Source organism: Hemiscyllium ocellatum, chromosome 39 (assembly GCF_020745735.1).
Source record: "Hemiscyllium ocellatum isolate sHemOce1 chromosome 39, sHemOce1.pat.X.cur, whole genome shotgun sequence".
Classification (NCBI taxonomy): domain Eukaryota; kingdom Metazoa; phylum Chordata; class Chondrichthyes; order Orectolobiformes; family Hemiscylliidae; genus Hemiscyllium; species Hemiscyllium ocellatum.
Genome location: NC_083439.1, coordinates 6,848,581 through 6,874,495, shown reverse-complemented (window position 1 = coordinate 6,874,495; position 25,915 = coordinate 6,848,581). Strand labels below are relative to the sequence as shown.

The 25,915-nt window shown below is 41.9% G+C and overlaps 2 protein-coding genes across 2 annotated transcripts in view; one reads left to right on the top strand and one right to left on the bottom strand.

The window, feature by feature from the left end:
* Positions 1-682, bottom strand: part of iqch (IQ motif containing H) — a 160,730-nt gene extending 160,048 nt beyond the window's left edge. Inside the window, exon 1 of the mRNA XM_060852845.1 lies at positions 641-682. Within this exon, the coding sequence (XP_060708828.1) occupies positions 641-682 (42 nt within the window). The remainder of the gene's footprint in view (positions 1-640) is intronic.
* Positions 683-1,029: 347 nt separating this feature from the next.
* aagab (alpha and gamma adaptin binding protein) overlaps positions 1,030-25,915 on the top strand; it is a 43,005-nt gene continuing 18,119 nt past the window's right edge. Inside the window, exon 1 of the mRNA XM_060853096.1 lies at positions 1,030-1,297. Within this exon, the coding sequence (XP_060709079.1) occupies positions 1,231-1,297 (67 nt within the window). The 5' untranslated portion in view covers positions 1,030-1,230. The remainder of the gene's footprint in view (positions 1,298-25,915) is intronic.

Here is a 25,915-nt window from a genome sequence, read left to right as displayed (position 1 = left end):
AGAGAGAGCAGAGTTAACATTTCGAGTCCAGCGACCTTCTTCAGAACTCAACACAAAATGTAAACCTTGTTTCTCTCTCTGCAGATGCTGCCAAATCTGCCGAGTTTCTTCTGCAATTTTGAAATTTTATTATCTCCTCCCAATTTGTGGGAGATCACTATGCGCAAACTGGCTGCCATGTGGCAGAAGTAACTGCACTTCAACAGTCGTTTCACTGGTTTTAAAGTGCTTTGGGATATGTTGTGGTTGTGAGGGGGGATGCTACTGAAATGCAATCCATTTAATTGGTAGCGCCCTTTCGAAAACTGCCTTTGAGTCAATCCTTCCAGACAACAAAACATTTCAGCCTGTCCTGGTGGACAGTCACAATAGGTTGATTCTGATGAAGGGCTTATGCCCGAAACGTCGAATTTCCTGCTCCTTGGATGCTGCCTGACCTGCTGCGCTTTTCCAGCAACACATTTTCAGCTGTGATCTGCAGACCTCACTTTTTCCTCTGAGTTCACTCCCACAGATGCTGCCAGACCTGCTGAGTTTCCCCAGCAATTTCTGCCTTTGTTTATGAAACGTTCAGCTTAATTGGCACTTAAAGGCTTTGGTTCGCTTTTAAAGAAGAAATAAAACCTTCCTTTTTAAGTACCTTGACCAATATGTGTCCCACATCAGTGTTACTGCTTGCCATGTTGTGGGGGACAGTTGAGTGTCTTCCAGCTCTCACCATCCCTCCATTGCCTGTTGTCATCCTCCTGGCCTGCCTGGGTTCCCATGGCAACTGAACACAGCCTCGACTACATGCAAATAGGGAGATAAATAACCGAACGGTGAATACGAAGTTACCCATTCTCACAGCTAGCAATCTCCATTGCTATTCCAAGGTTACAGAATAATTAATATACAGGTAAACCTCATGCCATTCATTGAATTGTTTCTTGCTCACGCTTGCACGCGATGACAGCTAGTCGACCCCCCCCCCCCCAGGCACAATGGTACATTCCTCACCCTGCCCGGAGGCCGAAATGAAAGAAACGAGAGCGCGGATAAATAAAACCGAGGCTCCCCAACAGTGAGATGTGGCATTAGGAGTGATAGACTTAATTGCCGACGCCTGTATGGTGCGGTTTGGAGGGAAAGGGCGAGCTCCGGGGAGGGGGAAGTGAGACGCCTTTGACCCCGGCGGCTGCTCGGGGTGAGAGGTCAGAGTTGAGCGTCGGGCCCCCGAGTCGAGTTGGAATGGAGGTTCCCAGCGTTTTGCTTGTCAGCTGCTGCCCTGGTTTTGTGGAGGAGACGCTAGTGAAAGGTGAGCGGGAGCTCCCGGGGCTGCTGGGCAGGAAACCGGGCCTTCCGAGCTGGAGGGCAGGCCTGACATGCCGGCGGTCGGAGGCGGCCTTGGTGCTGCCAGCGCTGGGACGGGGATGGGGATATGGGGGGAATGGGGGGAGGCAGGCCGGCCTGTCTCCCCTGGATGCGGGTCACTCCAGGAGAAAGTGAGGACTGCAGGTCAGAGGCGAGAGTTTGGGTGCTGGAAAAGCACAGCAGGTCAGGCAGCATCCGAGAAGCAGGAGAATCGACGTTTCGGGCCGGAGCCCTTCATCCGGAATGAGGCTTATCAGCTTCTCACCCCCCTCGGCACCCAGCCTCATTCCGGATGAAGGGCTCCGGCCCGAAACGTCGATTCTCCTGCTCCTCGGATGCTGCCTGACCTGCTGTAATTTTCCAGCACCACATTCTCGACGGGGATTACTCCATTCCTCGTTTATATCTTCCCCTTCTTTCCCTCTCCCACCTCCCCTTCTTTCCCTCCCCCTTGTCTTTCTTCCCCCCCCCCCATTCTCGTGTTCCCATCCCCAGTCCTCCCATGGTAGAGGTGATCTCAAACTGTGTTATGTAGATGGTCACTGATGACACTTATTACCATGTGGATATGTGGTTGGAAGATTAGGGCCAGTGTGTAACTAAAATTGCAAACAGCCTGCTTCACCTTTCTGTTTGCTGGGGAAGAGGGATGGAGTTTTTAATTAGTGAGCAGTTTGTGGCAGAGACAAAAGACAGTTGTAAAAGCAAGGCACTGTGGATGCTGAGGAGCTGAAATAAAAACTTGATTTGCAATTTTTAAGAAGATTTGTAGATTAGTTTGAAGTTCAGGTTGTAAGTTTGCTCACTGAGCTGTTAGGTTTGTTCCCAGATGTTTTGTTATCATGCTAGGTAACATCAACAGTGAGCCTCTGTTGAAGTGCTGGTGTTCTGTTCCACTTTTTATTTATGTGTCTCGGTCGGTTAAGGTGGGTGATATCATTGTCGGTTCACCCTCCTCAACAGACCAAGACACACAAATAGAAAGTGGGACAGAACACCAGCGCTTCAACAGAGGCTAACTGATGGTGTTACCTAGCATGGTGACGAAACATCTGAGAACAAACCTACCAACTCAACGAGCAAACTTACAACCATAAAAACTTGGCTCGTCTGGCAGCATCTGTGGGGAGAGAAACAAAGTTTTGAGTCTTCCAAAGTTTTTTCCAAGCACAGAAGTCCAATGATTTTGATTTTTCCCTGTATTTAGTTTGAATAACTTCCTTTTTTGTCTACAAGTCCATGTCAGACAAGTAGTCTGCCAATTGAGAGGCTCTGAAAGTATCAAGAAATGTGTTCGTGAAGTAAAACTGGGCAGTGTCAGCATACTGTGCTGTGTCTACCTAGGCAAATATTTCAAGTCGGTTTTGAAATTAGTAATATCTTTTTGATTTCTGCTCACCAATATCCCATGTCCCCAGGGAAAGAATTTATCATAACAGTAATATTCCAGCTAATACACCATTTAAGTTTAGGAATTATATTCTCAGTCATTGAAGTTTTTTTTAAGAAACTGATGCACCTCACTTGGAAACATAGTCTGTAGATGCATGTATTGGTGCAAATCTTACTCCACTCATTGAACTACATGAGCAAACTTGGGAAATGTAAATAGTCAAAGTACTTTGCATAATCTCAAAAGAAAATGGTTTTATCCATCAACTTTAGCTTAGTGGTCAAACTTTCCTCTAAGTCTGAAAGCTTTGTAAACCCCTCTGTGAAGTTCTATGTGCAGTTTTGGTCACCTTCTTGAACGGGTATAATTGTAGTAGAAGTGGCTCCAATAAGATTCAATTAACTGATTCCTGGGATGAAGTGGTTATCTTATGATGGCTGAGTCTATATCCATTGAAGTTTAGATGATCAGATCACTCTTCATTTAAAACATAAGATCCTGAGGGATGTTGGCAGAGTCAGTGCTGAGAGTATGTTTCCCTTTTTTATGAGAGGTTAAAACTATAGGACACCATTTAAAACTAAGGGTTCCAATTTAGTAGCTCATATGTGGAATTTTATTCCTCAGAAGGGAAGGGAGACTATTCCAGACAGACTTAAATAAGGGACTTGAGAGTTACGACAGTCAGTAAAGTAGATTTGAGGCGACTCCAGATCAAGTATTATCTCATTAAGTCATGGAGCAGTGCTGCAAGGCCTACTCCTGTTCAAACTTTCAGGGACTTGAGCAGGTAATTCACTCACTTTGTAGTCCTGAGGGTGTCCCATCCTTTAAATAACCAGCTAAACCGAGACCCCATCAGTCCTCTTAGAGTCATACAGCCATAGAAATGTACAGCACAGAAACAGTCCCTTCGATCCAACTCGTCCATGTCGACCAGATAACCCAACCCAGTCTAGTCCCACCTGCCAGCACCTGGCCTATGTCCCTCCAAACCCTCCCTATTCCTCCAGATGCCTTTGAAGTGTTGCAATTGTACTCGCCTCCACCATTTCCTCTGGCAGCTCATTCCATACATGTACCACCCTCTATGTGAAAAAGTTGCCCTTTGGGTCCCTTTCATATCTTTTCCCCTCTCACCCTAAACCTTTGCCCTCTAGTTCTTGACTTCCCTCACCCCAGAGAAAAGACTTTATCTATTTATCCTATCCATACCCCTCATGATTTTATAAACCTCTATAAGGTCACCCCTCCGCCTCGGATGCTCCAGGGAAAACCGTCCCAGCCTGTTCAACCTCTCCCTGTAGCTCATCCTCCAACCCTAGCAACATCCTTGTAAATCGTTTCTCAACCCTTTCAAGTTTCATAACATTATTCCAATAGGAAGGAGACCAGAATTGCACTCTACACTCCAAAAACAGCCTAACCAATGTCCTGTACAGATGCAACATGACCTCCCAACTCCTATACTTAATACTCTAGCCAATAAAGGAAAGCATACCAAACGCCGCCTTCACTATCCTATCTACCTGTGACTCTACTTCCAAGGAGCTATGAACCTGCACTCCAAGGTCTCTTTGTTCAGCAGCGCTCCCTAGGACCTTACCATGAAGTGTATAAGTCCTGCTAAGATTTGCTTTCCCAAATTGCAGCACTTGCATTTATCTAATTTAAATTCCATCTGCCACTCCTCAGCCCATTGGCCCATCTGATCAAGATCCTGTTGTAATGTGAGGTAACCTCATCGCTGTCCATTACACCTCCAATTTTAGTGTCCTCAGCAAACTTACTAATGATACCTCTTATGATGAAAAGGAGTGGACCCAGCACTGATCCTTGTGGCACTCCACTGGTCACAGGCCTCCAGTCTGAGAAACAACCCTGCACCACCTTCCTCTGTCTTCTACCTTTTGATCCTGTTCTGTATCCACATAGCGAGTTCTCCCTGTATTCCATGAGGTGCACCTGATCAGGTCCTGGGGATTTATCCACTTTTATGCGTTTCCAGCACTTCCTGCTCTGTAATATGGCCATTTTTCGAGATGGCACCATCTATTTCCCTACGTTCTATATCTTCCATATCCTTTTGCACAGCAAATACTGATGCAAAATACTTGTTTAGTATCTGCCCTACCTCCTGCAGCTCCACACACAGGCTGCTTTGTTGAAGTTTGAGGGGAACTGTTTTCTCCCTAGTTACCCTTTTGCCCTTAATATATTTGTAAAAACCCTTTGGATTCTCCTTAACTCTATTTGCCAAAGCTATCTCATGTCCTCTTTTGGCCTTCTGATTTCTGTTAAGTATACTCCTCCTGCCTTTATACTCTTCTAAGGATTCACTTGATCAATCCTGTCTATACCTACTCCTTCTGTTTCTTAACTAAGCCCTCAATTTCTTTAGTCATCCAGCATTCCCTATATCTTCCAGCCTTTCCTTTTACTCTAACAGGAATATACTTGTTGTGAACTCTGGTTATCTCATTTCTGAAGGCTTCCCATTTTCCAGCTGTCCCTTTACCTGTGAACATCTGCGTCCAATCAGCTTTTGAAAGTTCTTGCCTAATATCGTCAAAATTGGCCTTCCTCTAATTTAGAACTTCAACTTTTAGATCTGGTCTATCCTTTTCCATCACTATTTTAAAATGAATAGAATTATGATCACTGGCCTCAGAGTGCTCCCCCACTGACACCTCAGTTACCTGCCCTGCCTTATTTCCCAAGAGTAGGTCAGGTTTTGCACTTTCTCTAGTTAGTACATCCACATACTGAATCAGAAAATTTTCTTGTACACCCTTAACAAATTCCTCTCCATCTAAACCCTTAACCATATGGCAGTCTCAGTCGATGTTTCGAAAGTTAAAATCCCTGACCATAACCACCCTACTTTTCTTACAGATAACTGAGATCTCCTTATAAATTTGTTTCTCAATTTCCCTCTGACTATTGGGGGGTCTATAATACAATCTCAATAAGGTGATCATCCCTTTCTTATTTCTCAGTTCCACCAAATAACTTTCCTGGATGTATTTCTGGGAATATCCTCCCTAATGCTGTAATGCTATCCCTTATCAAAAATGCCACTCTCCTTCCTCTCTCGCCTTCCTGTAGTATTTGTATCCTGGAACATTAAGCTGCCAGTCCTGTCCATCCCTGAGTCATGTTTCTCTAATTGCTATGATATCCCAGTTCCATGTTCCTAACCATGCCCTGAGTTCATCTGCCTTCCCCGTTAGGCCTCTTGCATTGAAATAAATGCAGTTTAAGTTATCAGTCCAACCTTGTTCTCTGCTTTGTCCCCGCCTGCTCTGACTGTTTTGATCGCCTTTGTTCTCAACTGTCCCAGTTCTCAGATTGAAATCTTTCCTCACAATCTCCCTGGGTCTTACCCCACCCAACCTTTACCCTCTCTGAGCATCCTTGATCCTGGCACCAGGGAAACAACACATCATTCATTTTTCGCTGCTGGCCACAGTAACTCCTGTCTGTGCCCCTGATGAGAGAGTCCTCTAACACACTCGATCGCTTGGAACCTGACATACCTCTCATTACATTAGAACCAGTCTCAATACCAGAAACTTGGCTGTTTGTGCTTGTTTGAGATGGGGATAGCCACAGACGACCCCTGCCTACCTCTCTTACCTTTCCTGGAGTTAAACCAACTATGTGACTGTATTTGAGACTCTTTTTCTCCACCCCCCCCCCCCCCCCACCCGCTATCTATCACACCCCCTTGTTCTTGTAAACTCCACATTGCCTCTAACTGCCTCTCCAACTGATCCAATCGATCTGATAGGATTCGCAACCGATGGCATATATTGCAAATGTAATCCGTAAACCCTCCCTAAAGTCCCACATCAGACAATTGACCCAGCATTAATTGCCAATTGTGTATCAAACTTCTACCACACTTTATGTGAAAGATTTTAAGGTCAGCCTCTGAACAATCCCTCCCATAAAGTGTAATATAGTTTTTCTGTATCTACCCTGCTGCCCTTTAAAACCTTGAACACTTTGATCAGATCACCCATTAACTGTCTAAACCTCTCAGTTCTAATCTTTGTAATTTTGACTTGAATATAAGCTATGAAGTCCAAATATTATTCTGGTAAAACAAACTACTTCCTCCAAGGCCAATATCTCCCTCTGAACTATGGTAAACTATAAATGCAATATATTTTGTTTCTATTCTAGAATTATAGTGTAAGTGCAGTTTCAGTATGTCTTATTATACTGACATCAGCTGCATTGAAGCTGGTATAGCCATATAAGATTTATTGCTGACCCTGTAACGTTTCCTTATTAAAATCAATGGTTTATAGTAAATCAGTTAATCCCATTACAAAACCTTCACAGTGCAAAATCAGTCAACTGAATTCCCAATAGCGTGGTTTATACATGAGAGCTGTTTTCTGGAGTTTTCAGCTAATGTCTTCTGCTGATTCCTGTTGTCAAACAAAGGTCAACATTGGCGAAATTAATGGCAAGTTAGCGTTAAGTTTAGTGTGGACATTGGTCTTGATAAATACTGATAGGGATTGGCAACAGGATCACATTTCTTTTTCATCTGACTGCTTGAGATCTGTTTGTTTTTCTCACAGCTGCCCTATAACCTTTGTGCTATATGAGGGATTGTTGTCTGCTGTATACCTGTGTCTTTGAGTCACAATTTATTGCTTGGCTGTGGGTCATTGCCAATAGGTGGTCAGTGCACCTACCTTCAGTCTTGTGGAAGTAAGGGGTTACCATTTGGAAAATAGATCACAGTATTCTTCACCTGCTTCATCATATAGAAATGACTAGCAACCATTGAACAACTAGAATCTCATCATGAGGCAGTCACTGCTGCGGGCCTTTTTGATAGAGACAAAAAAAAGCACCTAAAACATTTGGGTGCAACTATTTGATTTGCACATGATTTTGGAACACATAGTCAAAATTTGTCAAACTATGATCTTTTTCCACAGAAAATATTACACTTGGCAAATTACTTACCTTGAAAGGGTTAATGGAATCTAAGCACAATAACATATCAAACAATATTACACGTTGTATTATGTTTAACTGTAGCCAAACTCTACATTTTAAAATCCTTAGCAGCAAGTTGTTGTGTACAGTTTTAATTAATTTGATAACAATAACTTATCTTTTGGCAGTGTGTTCAACATTAGTCTGCATGCCAATGAAAGCTTATCTGATGGAAAATTGTAGTATTTTGTTATGGAAATTTAAAACTTTTCCAGTGTGCCATTTTATTCAAGCATGGAAATGCTTGTGTTGCAAGATGAAATATTTAATTCCACTATTTACAGTAAAACAAGTTAGTGTTGATTTGAGGAATGTAAAAAGCGATAAATTACAATCATCGAGCAAAACTGGGTTTGATCAAAGATAAAATGCATGAGTACCTTTTGTAAATTAGCCCATCCAAGTGAGACATGATTGGCGTTATTTTGCTTTTATTTTAAATGTGTTGTGGGATTCAGCTTGGTTCATAAATGCATTGCAGACCAGAGTGTTACACTTTGTAAACGTTGGTGGTTTTTGTTTCATCTAATTTGGTATAGCTTAAGTTGACTTTTAAGTATTAGCACAGATTGTCAGATGGTTGTTGCAGAGCATTGTTAGGTAAGTTTATAAGATGTATTAGCACCAATGATACAATATATGCAGGAGAAACAAAATCAAACAATAGTTATATTCACCTTTTTTAATGTTAAGTGCCAAGAGCTTCTTGTTTTAGTCTAATTTGTAAAAGGTTTGCATTTATGTGAAGCTCTCAAACATCTTTATGCACATAAAGCCATTTTGCACTCAACATAATCCAGTAAACAAATTTGAAATGGATGACGAGTTAATCTATTTTCATTAAATAATTGCCAGAGCACATGTCTTCAATCACCACAAAATAAAAATGAGGTTTAACTTTTCAAAGAAGAACAATTCCTCAGGTTTGGAATATTAGTTGGTATAATTTATCCACATCCTGGAGTGGGATTTGGACTCAACCTTCTGACTCTGAGGTCAGACATTGAAGTGAAATTGCTCCAAACCTCACTAGTGATGAATCCAATCATGGGTCTGGTATTACACAGCTCAATCTTCCTGTCCTGCAGCATGTTTGGAAGAACAAAAAGCATATAACTGTGCTGATAGCATTTTCACAATTCAAGATAATGTTAACTGAAATATTAGCAACAACACTCCAAGGGATGTTCTAGTTTTGAGAGATTAGCAAGAATTGCTGCTAAGACTGTTCTTTTGGGATAAACCACTGCTCAGTGGTTGCAGTGCTTTGGCGAAGAAACAATTTGTGGGAGAAAGATTTTGCAATACAGATTTACATACTAGAAAGTGTAGTTGTCAGCATTCAAGTGTTTACACCGAATGAGCAGCCTGTAAACATTCACCACCTTCGTTTCACAATAAGCAGCTATTTGCAAAAACAAGCAGAGTTCAGGTTTGGATGACAAAATGTTAACCAAAAACAAAAATTGCTGGAAAATCTCAGCAGGCCTGACAGCCTCTGTGGAGAGAAATCAGAGTTGACGTTTCATCAGAACTTTTGGCTGTGCACTTGATCCAATAGCCGCCTCCACTACTGAGTTTCCCAAGCTCAATATATTATCCGGATGAGATTTCACAAACTTGATAAATGTTGAAGATTTTGTCAGATCGTGTGAAATGTAAACTTTCAGGCAATTGTTTAAGTTGAGGAATTAATCATTTGAGGTGCCCAGTGTCAAAAATGTATTTACATTTTAGGTAATCTTTCGTTGTCCCAATCACATTTCATATGCAATTCACCTACTTAGTCTAACAGTTTTGGTACTGTTCTGCTTAAGTTCCACAAGGTGGCTTTGGAAACTGGGAGATCATGCTTCTGTTTTAAGTACAGTATCTGTAGCATGTCTGTACTACAAGGTGAAAATTTAAGTGTGCCAAAGAGCTAGTCCAGCCTATATAATTGCATTGAAGGTATTCCTTAAGAGTTATTTGATTTGTAGCTGTACATTTTGAAAGTGACTGGTGGAAATCTTTATTGATTCTGTTTATTGGGTCATATTTTTGAAGGAGTGGTAATCTTGCAGATTGTTTTGCTTTGCTTTGCCTTTTTTTCTGGAATAAGAGGGATCTGCATTTTCTTTTGAGAAATTCTGATCAGGGCTGCTTCAGAATTGCTGAGTAATTCTTCAATGCTGATTGTTCTCTGGTACTTTTAGAATTGCTAGGGAATGGCAAATCAGTACTCTTTTTTTCCCTCTCTTTTCCCCCCCCCCCCCCCCCCCCCCCCCCCCCCAGTCCCCATCCTTTCCTTTTCACAGTAGTCAGTTGCTGTATTCTGATATTTCAAGATGCAGAATCACCGGTAAATGCTGTCAAAAGTAAGTATGTAATATGTGAAGTTAGAATGCCACATGGATGGGGTTGTAGGGATGATAGATGAGTATCATGCCAAGAGGGTAGGGGTGGAGAGCTAGATGGCAGTGTGGCCAGGTCAGTGGTGCAATGTTTAGGATAGTTCTAGGTGGGAGGGCACTGTCAGGCTCAACAGCAAAGGTAATTGTTGGTCCATGGGGCTTTGATGTGTGGGTGCAGCCAGAGAACAGGTTTTGGGTAGGGAAAGGCTGGGTGGCATCGGGACAGAAACGTGAAATGATGGCGGTGGTAACAGGTACGGGGCAGATGAAGTTGGTAATAGGGAGGTAGACGCTATTCCCCTTTTTTGCTCACTGTGAACCAATTCTTGGTGCTTAACCAGCTCAGTTAGGAAGGGAGCATCAGGTCCAGACTAGCAAGAGACTGTCATTTTTGATGTCTGGGGGATGTAAGTGGTCTGGGACAAGTGTATTTTAAGGTATGTGAGCTAAATATGGGATCAGTTGAATAGTTACCTAGGTGTTGGGTTACGTACTTAATAACAATAGTCCAACTTTTTCTGAGCAATTTATTTACTTAATTTCATCAGAACCCTCTGAAGTCTCTGGTTTAATGGATACTTTCAGAATACTTCAAGCATAGTGGTATCACCTACAGGAATCTTCAATTTCCTGGGCAATTCCTGCAGAATCCACTCTGTGCACAAGTACTTTTTAAGCAAAAATAACATTTGCAAGGCCATCAGAAAATCCCATCCAGGGTTTCAGATAGCAAAACTAGTCAGGAAAAAAAGGTAGATTATAAAATTTTATAAATTTAAGCATGAGCTTTAAAATTAAACAGTATGAAAGAAATAAATGTGAGGTGCAACCTTGTATTTTCATTACAATTTTGAGGAGTGCTTTGTTGGTGGAGATGCTCTTCTTTTGGATGAGTTGGAGGTGCCAGTGTTGAGCTGGAGTGGACAGAGTTTAAAAATCACACAACGCCAGGCTTATTTTGGAGGTTCTAGCTTTTGAAGTGCTGCTGCTTCAGGTGGTTGAAGGAGCAGTGCTCTGAAAGTTAGTGCCTCCAAACAAACCTGTTGGACTATAACCTGGTGTTGTGTGACTTTTTTTTAAACTTTTGGATGAGATGTTATATGGTTATCTTCTCCGTGGATTTGGAGAACAGAGATTCAACGTCTGAAATTATTGAGCTGATTGTTGATCCCAAAGATGGTAAAGTGCAAAATCGAGGAACAAGGTGCAGTACTACTTCCTTTTTTGTCCCCCTCCTTCTCCCCCTTTTTTTTCTACAATACAAAATCAATAACGGTTCCAGTTCCATCAGTTCTGACAAACTTGTAACATTAATTCTGTTTCACTGTCCGTCATCCTATCAGACCTGCTGAGTTTCTTTGGCACTTTGTCTTCTATTTCACTCTTCCCGTGGATTATTTTAATCAGCCAGTTTGGATATGCTACGACCCACCTGTTGGGAGGTCAGACTGGAACCTGGGCAACCTGACCCAGAGATAGGGGCACTGCCACTGTGCAATTAAAACACTGTCACACTTCTCATTGTTGACCTGTTTTAGTTATTAACTCAGTTAGGTCAACACAATCCGTGCATTGCAGATGATGCTCTTTTAAAGACACATTTCACCAACATTAAAGTGGTAGATGAGGTTAACTTGTGAAATTGTGGGTGCGAGCTTGGGTTCACCTATCTGTTGACTGTGCAGATATGTCAATTCACTTGTATTTTAATACTTTACACATGCTTCAGTTTGCAAGTATTAGAATCGCAAAATATTACAGAACAGAAGATAGCCATTTGGTTCATCGCCTCTACTGATTTTCTGCACGAAAATTTTACTCCCTGTGGCCCTGCACATTCTTCCTTTTCAGATAACAATTTGATTCTCAAATAATGAAAACTCCATGGAGGCTGGTACTTGTTGCCAAGTCACCCTTCATTTACACGTGGAGTGACCTTGACACTGATCTAGCTCCCTCAGCCAGCAATTGGATTGAACAGGATGTCTGACATTCCTGTTCTTTTTTTCATTTTTTTGTATTTTTTCTTTTTTTATTCTTTTTTCCTTTTTTTTCTTTATTTTTAATTAACCCCCGCACTACCGCTTAACTGCGGTAGTGCTTATTATTTTTATCCCCAGCACCCATGGTGTATGTGTGCAGGTGTGAGACACAGTGAGAGACAAGGTGTACAAATCTTTATTCAATTTCCACCACCAGGAAAAAGTAGGAAAACACCCGAGTGGCCTGTGACAAGCAGTGCCCTTCACATCAAAGGGCAATGCTATGTGATCAAAACAGTGAAGGGGAGACACTCCTGTTCTTATCTGTCAGCCAGGGCTCCCTGATTGAATAAGATTAACAACCCCAATCAGGAAGCTCATTTTGTGAGGTCCACATAGCTGACCTTGTTACAATCACTACAGGTCTCCCCCTCTGAATCTGATGACATAAGCCAGCTTTTTTTGTAACTCCTCCTGGGGGATTTTAGCACTCCGGGTCAGGTTCCTTCAACTCTGCCTTTTGGTATGGGCGGTATGTAACAGCCAGCAGCATGCCTCTTGGGACCAGAGCATCTCAGAAGAAATTCATTCCCCTCTTCAGGTGACAAAGCAGCAACATCCACAGTGTCCATCTCAGATTCCAAGGTATCTTCAATGCTTGACAGAGGGAGAACGCACAGGTTCTGGAATGGTTGGAAAGGCTGTCGAGGAATTGGGCATACTGTGTTCTCATATCGTTAGTGAATTTGCAGCTTTCATATGGCCCATGTGCTTGTACAGGACTGTTGCACCTACCAAAAAATTTATACATCACTGGGCCTGACCCCACATTGACCATACTTATTACTTATGCAGGGACATGCCCATTGTTCCTACACCAAACTTTATCCCCTGAAGTAAACAGTCTCTCTTCGCGGAGTCTTGTGTGTGGCATTGGTGTTCTAAAAACATTTCACCCTTCTCCTGCTCCCTCCCCTGTCTGTGAAGGTCAGATTTAGGCTGGTGCAGAGTCTTCTCCCCATTAGCAACTCTGCTGGAGCTAACCTTGTAGTTGTAAAAGGGGTGGTCCTATAATCAAATAGGAACTGTGACAGCTTGGTATCTAGTGAAGCTGTAGACTGTTTCTTTCAGCCTGCCATCAAAGTTTGAATTGCTCTTTTTGCCACCATCAGATGATGCATGGTATGGAACTGTCTTTGTATGTCAAGTACCATTCGACAATTGGAAATTCTCAAATTCCCTGTTGGTAAACGGTGGCCTGTTGTCTGTGCCCAATATTTCTGGGAGTCTGTGTATTGCAAAAGATGCTCAGTTTTTCTGTTTTTGTCCCGATGTTTATTGAATGATTACTATGTAGGTCCAGTCCTTTGAGTGGGCATCCCCAATGACGAGGAGCATTGAACCCATGAAAGGACCAGCATAGTCAACATGGAACCAAGTACAGGGTTTACCAAGCTATTCCCATGAATGTGGGGGAGATACTGGTGGTAATTCTTGTCCTTTGTTGGCACTCTGGTGTTAATGGATTAGGCCAGACCACTCAAAACATTTTTAAGCAGGCAGTCCAGACTGTAACTTTGCTATTTGTTTCAGTAAGTGTACAGTGAAAATTATCCAGTGTAAGTTAGCTAGGTTGACTACCAGGTTTTAAAACAGACGAATGTATTCACTAAATTATGAAATGAAATACAAAAAACATTGTAAAGATTACCCACAGAACTCCGTCTATCCAAACTAGGCTTAATTATGCTGTTCTGAAAATACCCAACTGTCCCAATAAACAAACCCCTTAAACAAAGAGTAAAACTTAAAATGATGGTTACAGACCCAAGTTAGAAGGGCAAAAGGAGAGAGAGTTTCGCAGCCTGTTTCCACACAGCTCCACTGCTGAACTGACTCAAAACAAGGCTAAAAACAAGAATTCAGCTTCCAAGACTGATCGCTCCCCTTTCATTATACAGGTTACTTCTAAAATATGAAGGCTGTGTAGCCCAAAGTCTCATCTGTTTACGTATAAACAAAAAGGCCTTCCAATACCCTTTTCATTTCGGTACCAACTCGGCTGATTCGGAGCCTGAACTGTTTTAAGATCTATCTTGAAAAACACCAAGGACACAGTATCCTTGAGAAAAGGAACAGCTTTTAGTAAAAGGGCCAGCTTAGTGACAGTAGGTCATTGCCCCACTAACATGTCTGTCTGCATCCAGTCTTGGTCACCAGGTATAATTTCTGGCTGACATCTTCATTTTGGACACTCAAAAATGACTATGGTGGATTCAGCCAGTGTCTAAGAATGTGGTGCTGGAAAAGCACAGCAGGTCAGGCAGCATCAAAGGAGCAGGAGAGTTGACGTTTCGGGCATAAGCCCTTCTCCTGCTCCTTTGATGCTGCCTGACCTGCTGTGCTTTTCCAGCAACATATTTTTAAGCTCTGATCTCCAGCATCTGCAGTCCTCACTTTCAGCCAGTGTCTGGCAGCAACCTTTGTTTGGGTGAATAACTCTGCTCCCCATAATAATATGCTGTCCTTTTTCTGTGATCTGTTCTCTCCAGGCCCAGAAAGATTTTGGTTTGGGTTGTGACAACCCTGTATACATATGCTATTGGGCGTTCCTCTCCAGTGGGCCACCTGTGAGCTAATACTATCCCAGTGCCATATGGGGAAGCATGACATGATAGTGTGCCAACATCATAGAGGCTGATAGCTGTTTCTTCACTTCCCTGAAAAGTGTGGCTTGGTTACATGACCATTTTCAAGGCTGACACTTAAGAGTTGATGTAAAGGTGCCAGGATGGAGGCCAGGTTATGTATGAACTTTCTGTAATAATTCACCGGCCGAGAGGAAAGACCATCTTTGATCACCCTCACTTTATCTTCCAATTGGTATATACTGGTCTTATTGACTCTGTAGCCCAAGTAGGTCACTTGGGTGCATGGAATACACATTTCTTCCTTCTAATGCTCATGCTCACCTGGGAGAAATGTTTAAGGACTATGTCCAAGTTTTAAGTGCTCTTTTACTGGTTTTCCCTGTTACTAGCATGCCATTAGGAATATTCATTCACTTTTTTTTTGCATACTTCTGGGAATCTTCATCTAACTGCAAAAGCAAGTTAACATCAATCATGTCCAACTTCATGAAGCACAGCTCCCCTGCCAGCTTTGAGTGTAAATGCTCTAAGTGAGGGAATTGGGTTTTTATCCATTTGTGAAAAGCAGTTTACAGTTTGTTAAAAATCTCCATAACGGCCAACCGACTGGCTGGGCTGTACAACTGGTGCCGTCCATTTTGAAAACTGGACTGGTTTGATGATTCCTTCATTTTCCTGCCTTCTGATTTCTGTAAGGCAAATGGCACTGGACGGGCCTTGCAGAATCGTGGAGTTGCTTTCTGGTCAACATGCCTTGCCTCCTTTGGTCATCTCTGGACCAAACTGAAAAATCTGGGAATTTAATTAGGACTTACATCAAGCAGCTGATTTCTAGTCAAAACATGTGGAGCCAATCTGGGTGAATCCTCTCAACTAACTGAGCCTTTTAGTACAATCAGTGCTAACTGAACCAGCTGCTTCTCATACAAGTCCGGAATGGAAGTTGTACCCTTGATCTGTAAAGGTTTCTCTGTATAGATTTTCCTGTCTAGCCAAGGTCTTGTACAAACTTAAAAGTCCAGCACAAGTTTTGTTAAAGACTAGATCTTTGATCACAAACAGCCATGTCGGTATTAACCTCCATTAGAACCAGGTGTTTGTTCTGATTTGGATGTTGTTAATCAATTTAACTATTCTGAACTAGATGTAGCTGGAGTCCTGAATTCTGGCCTATGAGTTCTCTTTCCCAGTTCAGGTCTAGTGGGACTCTCTTGTTGTCTCGAGTCCATGTGCAGCAACTACAATCACTTGCTGGCCCATATCCTGAAGAAAATTTTAACCGTTTGAGTGAAACTCTGCTTTGTTTTAGGGTTTTGCTATGGGCTGACCTGATCACTTTCTTTCAGGATATGTCCAGAGTGAGGCTATGCAATTGCCCTCACTCCAGTAGTGTTGTTCAAGCTCAGTCGGACTGCTGAGGATATTCCCTTCCATCAAAATACCCTGCAACTCATACTCCCCATGCCTCATTTATCTAATGACGCAGCCAGTTCACATACCTGTTTGAAGTCCAGTTGGGCTTCAGCTCGTGGGTGCTTTTGCATGGCTACATCATTAATCCCACATATCAAATGGTATCTCGGCTCTTTTTAGGTTTGTGCCTGTTATCTTATGTTGTCTCTCTGCGATCTTCTTACCAAACTCAATCGTTTCACATCTTCCACACTATCCTCCTTACAGATTGCATTCTCTCTAAGTTATGTCATCCACAAAATTTTCAAATTGTGTTCTGTAACAGCAAACACAGAACATAGAGGGCAGGAGTAGACCATTTGATCTCTTGAGCCTGTTCTGCCATTCAATGATTGATCACCCAACTCGGTATCGTGTCTGTTTTCTCCCCATACTCTTTGACTCATTTTATCCCGAAGGACTATATCTTATCTCCATCTTGAAAACATTCAATGTTTTGACCTGAGGCAGAGGATTGCACAGGTCACTACTGTCCCTGGGTGAAGACATTTCTCTTGCCCCAAGTCCTAAATGGCCCACCCTGTATCCTTAGACTGTGACTTCTGGATGTGGACTCCCTGATTATCAGGAGCAACATTCTTGCATTTACCTTGTGTCATTCTGGTAGAATTTTGTAGGTTTTTGGGATTCCCCATCATTGTTCTAAACTCCAGTAAATACAGTCTTAACCAGTTCAGTCTCTCTTCGTACATCAGTGTTGCCGTCCCAGGAATCATAATATATATCAGGAGGACCACCTTCAACAGTTCAGTTTCGTTTTATAATAGGATGTGGGCAAGACCAGAATTTGTTGTCCATCAGTTAATCTCGACTAAGTGGTGATGAGCTGCATTCTTCAATCATTGAAGTTTTTCTGTTGCAGGTACACCGACAGTGCCAGTACAAAGGGAACTCTTGGGATTTTGATCCAGTGACGATGAAGGGACAGCAATGTAGTTGCAAGTCTGGGTGGTGCATGACTTGATAGAGTTCCCATGAGATTGCTGAGCTAACTGACCAAATGAATAGAGTGCATCAATATTAGCTATCCCATGCATTCCCTGACATGGGCAAGGGAAGAAAAATCTTAAAATAGCTTTACCACTAAATACAACATGTCAGGTGAATATGGAAACTTAGTGTCATATTCACTGGCTTGTTTTAAAAATAAAAATGTTTCTTTCCAAAGTTGAAGAGTATTTTGAATTGTTCACATTAGAATGTGATTCTGATGATGATTGAAGTATGTAGGACGACTGAAGTGTATCAAGTAGGAACTAAGTAATTGGGGAGACCGAACAGATGCCGCAACAACGGATGAATGGACATTGCACAACAATGACCAGGCAGGAGTGTTCCCTCCCAGTCGAGGAACACTCCAGCTGTTTCGGGACATTTGGCCTCGGACCTTCCTCCAAGGTGGACTTCAGGACAAGCAACAACGCAGAGTGGCTGAGCAGAGGCTGATAGCAATGTTCTGTCTCTCTGTCTCTCTGTCTCTCTGTCTCTCTGTCTCTCTGTCTCTCTGTCTCTCTGTCTCTCTGTCTCTCTGTCTCTCTGTCTCTCTGTCTCTCTGTCTCTCTGTCTCTCTGTCTCTCTGTCTCTCTGTCTCTCTGTCTCTCTGTCTCTCTGTCTCTCTGTCTCTATCTACCGTGACTCATCACACTCTCACATAAACTTAACCAAGCTTACACACACATTTCTATCATGTGCACTCACATCCACACACGCACACTCAATCTGTCACTCCTACACGCGCACACAAGTTTGAGGTCAATTTGTTTTTGCAGAATTACATTTTATTTTGCTCAAACTATATGAATCCATGTAAAACTATACAGAGTTTGTCAGTCTGACACAGCATTGGGACACAAACAGACTTCACACCTATTGCTTAAAACCTTGAACTATCTTGAGAATGTATTTTAAAACAAGTTCTGGGATTTACATATCGAAGAACAGAAACCAGCATATCCCGTTGTAAAAGATGAATGTTTTAATCTAAGATCGTTTACTGTATCACATCTTAACAACTCTGGGCTCCTTTTGGCTATAAATTCCGTGAGCATGATCTTAACCTGCACAACCACCTGATGGAGTGGCATTCTGAAAGCTAGTGCTTCCAAATAGACCTGTTGAGCTATAACCTGGTGTGTGATTTTTAACATTGGAAAAAAATAGATTTTAATTTTTGGAGGTAGGTTGAAGCCATCACACTAATTTGGTGATGGCTATTTTATTGTAAATTTTATCCATCTCCTACTTCATAATGGGCACTACTTTTTGTAAGAAGTGCCTAATCTGTGTGTCCTTGTAGATTCCGAGAAATGCCCAAAATCACATGTAGCATAATGAAGAATAGTATCAGCAGTATTGCCACATAACTCCAGAAAGATCTTTTCATTCAACTTGTGGCAGATGTTTCCTTTATGTATGGAGCCTGAATCGTATGGAACCACTTTCCAGAAGCGCTTATGCAGTCACTTTCTTGTCTCATTAACAAACCACAAAGGAATTTATAATTTTCAGATTTTTAAAATTAGAATACACACAAACTCTTACACTTTGTCTGTATAACTCTGCAGACTACTCTGAGGAATTCATATTTTTTCCATATGGCAACCTGAAATAACAATTTTCAGACTTTTCTATGTGAGACTCAGTATTAATTAAAATATTAAATTATTGTATTATAATCGATGTTATAACCGTCTTAGTTTACAAAAGACCACTTGACATACCCACAGGAAGAAAATCTGTACCCAGAACCACTCAGGCCTCATTGATCAATTGAGTGGCCCCTTTGACATCTTTGGTCAAAAACCTCAAGGTATTCCCAAGTTGATTTAAATTGTTTCTTCAAGCAATCTGGGGTCATTTTGTGTTATTTCTTCTTATGTTATTTTGGTTGTTGCAGATTATTTTTTTTTCTTTGGCAGTTTGAGGATAAAGAAGCGGCTGCCACTATCATGTCAGGACTCTTCCCTTTTGCATTGCTATTCTCTATGACATTGTTTGTCTCTTTCACCGTCTGTTACCATCTGTCTGGTTTAAATTTTGCTGCTGGAAATGGCCGTTTCTTATGATTGTACTAGAGCGTACATACGTAGTCTCTTGTATTTACATGTTGCTAATGATTAAATTAAAATACCCCTGAGCAAAATTGAAAGCCATTCTGTAATGCATCTTATTCATGACTTTCCAGTCGAGATTCCCTAGTTTGAAGCTCCTATGCTACTGTGTTTCTTACTCGCAGACAATGTTACTACTTACTTGCTAAATTAAGCAATAAATTTAAAAACATTTTCTGTTTGAACTCTTTTTTTATTCACTCGTGGGATATGGAGGTCACTGGTTGAGCCAATATTTATTGCCTGACCTCATTGCCCTTGAGAAGGTGGTGGTGAGCTGCCTTCTTGAACTGCTGCAGCCTGTATGCTGTGGGTTGACCCACAATGACCTTAGGAAGGGAATTCCAGGATTTTAATCCAGGAACATATATTTTTAAGCCAGGATGATGAGTAACTTTTGAGGGAAACTTGCAGGTAGTGCCATTCCCATGTATCTACTGCCCTTGTCCTTCTAGATGGAAGTGGTCATTTGGTTTGGAAGGTGCTGTCTGAGGATCTGCAGTGCATCTTGCAGATAATTATACACTGCTACTATAGGGAGTGGATGCTTCTGGAAGTGGTGACAGTCAAGTGAGCAGCTTGGTTCTGGATGGTGTCAAGCCCGTTGTGTTGTTGGAGCTGCACTCACCCAGGCAAGTGGGGAATATTCTATCACACTCCTGACTTGTGCCTTGTAGGTAATGGGCAGGCTTTAGGGAGTCAGGAGGTGAATTCCTTACCACAGTATTCCTAGCCACTGATCTACCCTTGTAGCCACTGTGTTTATGTGGTGAGTCCAACTGAGTTTTTGGTCAGTGGTAACCCCCAAGGATATTGATATTTGGTGATTTAGTGATGGTAACACCATTGAATGTCAAGGGGCAATGGTTAGGTTGTCTCTTATTGAAGATGGTCATTGTAAGCCACTTGTATGGTGTGAATAATACTTGCCAGTTCTCAGCCTAAGTGCTCCAGAACGTGCCACTCCCTTAGCCAAGTTTTTCCAGTACATTTACAATACTGGCATCTACCTGTGGAAAATTGCCCAGGTATGTCTTGCACACAAAAAACCAGGGCAAATAGAATCCAATCAACTCCAGGTCTTGTTGCATTTGGACATGGAGTACTTCAGTATCTGAGTAATATTGTGAGGTGCTGAATATTGTCCAATCGTTAGTGAACATCCCCACTTCTGTCCTCGTGATGAAGGGAAAGACATTGATGAAGCAGCTGGAGATAGATGGGGCTCAGTCACTACCCTGAGGCACTCCTGCAGAGATGACTTCTGACAACCACAACCATCTTCCTATATACCAGGTTTGACTCCAACCAACGGAGAGTTTACCTCTAATACCCATTGATTTTAGTTTTGCTAGGGCTCCTTGGTGCCACACTCGGTTGAATGCAGCTTTGATGTCAAGGAATGTCACTCTCGTCTTATCTTTGGATTCAACACTTTTGTCCATGTTTGAACCAAAGCCAAAATGAGGTCGGGAACTGTGTGGCCCTGACGGAACCCCATCTGGGTGTCACTGAGCAAGTTATTGCTATTGATGACACTTTCCATCACTTTCCAGATGATTGAGAATAGATTGATGGGGTGGAGTTGACTGGATTCTATTTGCCCTGGTTTTTTGTGTACAAGACATACCTGGGCAATTTTCCACAGGTAGATGCCAGTATTGTAAATGTACTGGAAAAACTTGGCTAAGGGAGTGGCATGTTCTGGAGCACAAGCCTTCAGTATTATTGCTGGAATGTTGTCAGAATCCATAGTCTTTTTCAGTATCCAGTTTCACTAGTATCCAGTGCTTCCAACCATTTCTTGATATCAAATTGGCTAAGGATTGGTATCTGTAATCATGGGGACCACTGCAGGGAGCCAAGACTGATCATCCACTTGGCATTTCAAGCTGAAGATTGCTGCAAATGCTTCAGCTTTTTCTTGTGCACTAATGTTTTGGTCAGATTTCCTTCCCTGAAGAACATTATTGAACGAGATGGGTTTTTCCTGACAATCGAGCAATGGTTTCATGATCATCAGTAGGTTCTTAATTCCAGATATTGTATATTGAATTCAAATTCCACAATCTGCAGTGACAGGATTTGAACCTGGATCCCCAGACCTTATTCATGCTGCCTCCTGTATATACAACCTGTTTCTTCCAAGATCTTTGCTTCCAACCGTGAACTTTCATGGTTATGTATAAAATTGAAGTTAATATTACCATTAATTTGTTGTGTATTGAACTGCAGATATTAGCACATCAAGCATTTTTCATTTAACCACTGAAGTGCTAAGGACCGTCCCAACCAAACTTGCAGTAACACTTCAACCAGGAGTAAACCATTCTTTAAAGAATATAGAATTGAGTTCCCTGGTCTTTGTGCTGACATAACCAGCACTGTACATGCCCACAGGCCATAGTTTGGACATTCTGTTGAACTGTAATACAATGGCACAGTGTGTCCTTGGGAAATATCACTGATTACAATGTACAGAATATTTAGCAGCTGCAAATGCTTGGGTCAGCTTCTTCCACTGTGCAAATGTCTGAGAAGGAACTGATCTCACAGTTCATGCATATAGGGCAGTAATGCATTTTTCCCATAACTAATGTGTGTAATTGGTCTTCTAACATCAGAATGAGCCTGGCAATGCTGCCAAGCATGATTTTAGGTTTGCAGTCATCCCTTGCTTCAAGTCTATTTCACGTTGTGGGCATTGTAAATTGGGCTCATGAAATGGAATATACAGCAGGACTGATCCTTTTTGGAAGCAGTTCTGTAATATAGCTATGGTATAAAACAAGATGAGGATGAACAGAAGACTGCTGTGGTTTTGCTTTATTTGCCACAGAGCAAGGCCATTCTGGATGGCAAAATTGCTGTTACAGTACATGTAGTAAGAGGGCATATAGTTGTTTCATATTATGTTACATAGAAACATAGACAAAGATGATCAGAGCAGGATTAAGCCTTTCAGCTACTCAGGGCCTGCTCTGCTGTTCAATATGATAATGGCTGGTCATCAATCTTAATATCCCAATCCCACCCTCCCCTCATTTCCAAGTGTCCCTTTAGCCACAAGAGCTATATCTATCTCCTTTTTTTTCTTTTCAAAGCACAATGCTTTGGCCTCAACCACTATCTGTGAATTCCACAGGATCACAACTCTCTAGGTGAAGAAATGTCTCCTTCTCTCAGCCCTAAAGCCCCTTATCCTTAAATTATGACCCCTGGTTCTAGACTCCCCTGCCATCTGGGATATCCTGCATCTAGCCTGTCTAGTCCTCTTGGAATTTTTATAGGTTTCTGAGATCCCTCCTCATTCTTCTAAACTCCAGTGAATACAATCCTACATAATTCATTCCCATCCCAGGAATCCAATTTGGTAAACCTTTGTTGCACTCCATCTTTAGCAAGAGTATCCTTCCTCTGATAAGGAGACCAAAGTTGTGCACAGTATTCCAGGTGTGGCTTCACTGAAGCCCTGTATAATTGCAGCAAGATATCCTTGTTCCTATCCTTTCACAATGAAGGTCAACATACAGTTTGCCACCTTTTACTGCCTCCTGCACCTGAATGCTTCCATTCAGTGAGTGGTGCACAAGGACACCCTGGGCTTGTTGTGGGCGGCACGGTGGTACAGTGGTTAGCACTGCTGCCTCACAGCGCCAGAGACCCGGGTTCAATTTCCGCCTCAGGCAACTGACTGTGTGGAGTTTGCACGTTCTCCCCGTGTCTGCGTGAGTTTCCTCCTGGTGCTCCGGTTTCCTCCCACAGTCCAAAGATGTGCGGGTCAGGTGAATTGGCCATGCTAAATTGCCCCTAGTGTTAGGTAAGGGGTAAATGTAGGGGTATGGGTGGGTTGCGCTTCAGCGGGTCGGTGTGGACTTGTTGGGCCGAAGGGCCTGTTTCCACACTGTAAGTAATCTAAAAAACATTCCCCTCTCTCGATTCACAGCCATTCAAAAAATAATCTGTCTTCCAATTTTCTATACCAATATGGATATCCTCCTTTATCCATTTTGTACTACATCTGCCACGCATTTGCCCACTCAGCCAGTCCGAACCACACTGCAATATCACTATTCTTCTTACAGCTCATTGTTCTCCCCAGCATGGTGTCATTTCCAATTTTTAAGGCATTGCATTTCATTCCCTCATCTAAATCTTGAATATACTGAATAGATGAAGTCCTAGCACTGATTCCTGTAGTACCCCACTAGTCGCTGTTGTTTTGAGATCTTTTGGGGGATAGTCTATAAATATTGACTCTTTCATGGGCCCATAATTTAGAAAGAACAGTGTCACAACTTAAAGGAAAGCAGAGAATGTATACCATCTCCCGGTTTAAAATAAGATTGTTCAAAATTTATTATTGGCTTGTAATTAGGAGAAAGTGAGGACTGCAGATGCTGGAGAGTCAGTTGAAAACTGTGGTGCTGGAAAAAGCACCGTAGATCAGGCAGCATCTGAGGAGCAAGAGAGTCGACATTTTGGGCATAATCAACTGGAATTGAGTACCTATATACAGCAACAAAAATGAAATAAAAACAGCAAGTGCTGGAGGAACTCTACTGGCCTGACAGCACTTGTGGAGAGAAACAACTTAACATTTTGAGTCCAAGAACCCGAAACATCGAATCTCCTGTTCCTCGGATGCTGCCAGCATCTGCAGGCCTCCCTTTCTATTTTGAGTCCAAAATGACTTTTTCAGAACCAGACTCCTTTGCTGCTGAAACCCTCCTCATTCTTTACCTCCACTTTGTTACCTTGACATGCTGAGTAAGAAAATTCCAAACATTCGATATCTCTTGGAGAGAATTTCCTCCCTGGTTGCCTCTTGCGTAGGAAGCCCCTTTATTTTGAAACTGTGGCCCATGGTTCCAAATTCGCCTGTAAGAGATACATTCTCTCAGTATTTATCCTGTCAAATCCTTTAGAAACTTTCATGATTCAAGAACTCTTCTCATTCTTCTGAATTCTGAAAATCTAGAGTCAACCTGTTTTAATGTTACCTCCTGAAACAAACCCTTCATTCCTAAGAAATAGGAAATTCGACGTTTCGAGCATAAGCCCTTCAGGAATGAAGGGCTTATGCTCGAAACGTCGAATTTCCTATTCCTGAGATGCTGCCTGGCCTGCTGTGCTTTAACCAGCAACACATTTGCAGCTGTGATCTCCAGCATCTGCAGACCTCATTTTTTACCCTTCATTCCTAAGAATCAGTCTAAACTGCTTCCCATGCAAGTATATCCATCCTTAAGTAATGTGTCTAAAGCTATACATAGTCTGGTTATGGTCTTGCAAACACCCTGTGCAATTGTAGCATGACTTACCTCCTTTTTAATATTCTACCCTCCTTGCAATAAAGGACAATAGTTTATTTGCCTTCCTAATTACCTGCTTTATCTACATACTGATGTGCTGTGATTCTTGAACTAGGGCACCCAGGTCCTCCTATACCATATAATTCTGCAGTCTCTATCAATTTTAATAATAATCTGCTTTTCTGTCCTTTCGCCAACTGATTTTGCCTTTAGTTATCTAAAGGTGAATGGTGAAATGGTGCTGTACTGCACAGAATGTAGTCTGATTAATCGGCTATGTGAGCTGTCTTTCAAGTCAGTCTACCACACACCTCTCCCTCCTTCCCATCCACCAACCCCTTTTGCTTCTGCACCTCTTTCCAGCCAAAAACAAACATTGAGGTGGTGTGCAAATTTATACCCTGCCTACCTTTTGTAAAATAGTAAACACAAGTTACTGTTTTGTTAACACCAACGATGTGTGGACATAGTGGTTTATTGAGACTGCTTACGCAGGTAGGCAGAATACAATATTAACTTAAATAACCATGTTTGGAATGGTGTTTAAAATTTGCAGTCGTTTAAATAAGAGTTGAAGGATTGAACTGCTGTATTGTTGGACAGCTGTTTTTCTTGGAGAGTTTAAAAGCCTTGTGTATGTTTATTGTGATGAACGCTCTTCATTATTATTTGGAAATTGAAGTTCTTAGTTGAAGGAAAAGTCAATTTTGGTTTTCTGTTCTTCTAAGGTTTTATCTTTTTCTTTAAAAATACTTCAAAATTTTGGACTGTGACTTAAAAACAATATTTTGAAGAAATCATGTGATTCCAGTTAAAGGACTAGCAAGCTCCCCCAGGGAGATAACTGCTAAAGTGTTTGTTGACTGACTGAGGTTTACAACCAAGAGAAAGAAAGAAAGAAAATGGGCCAGACACCGGGTTGATTCAGAGAGATGCCCGGCAGCAGATGTTGGTTCATTGTTTTGGAAACTAATCAGGACAGAAGGGGAGAAATCCTGACTTGAATAGGTGAAAACTTCAGAATCAGAAAGTTGTGGAGAAGTCATAGAGGAATACATCCTACAAGATTGCTGAAGATGTGAGTTTATAGAACCCAGGTCCAGTAATAATAATGAGCTGCTTTAGTTGTTTCAAAGTCTCTGAAATATATATTAATTGAAGGGAATTGCATTGACTGAATGAATAGAACTTTGTTGAAAAGAGAACCAATTGAGCCATGT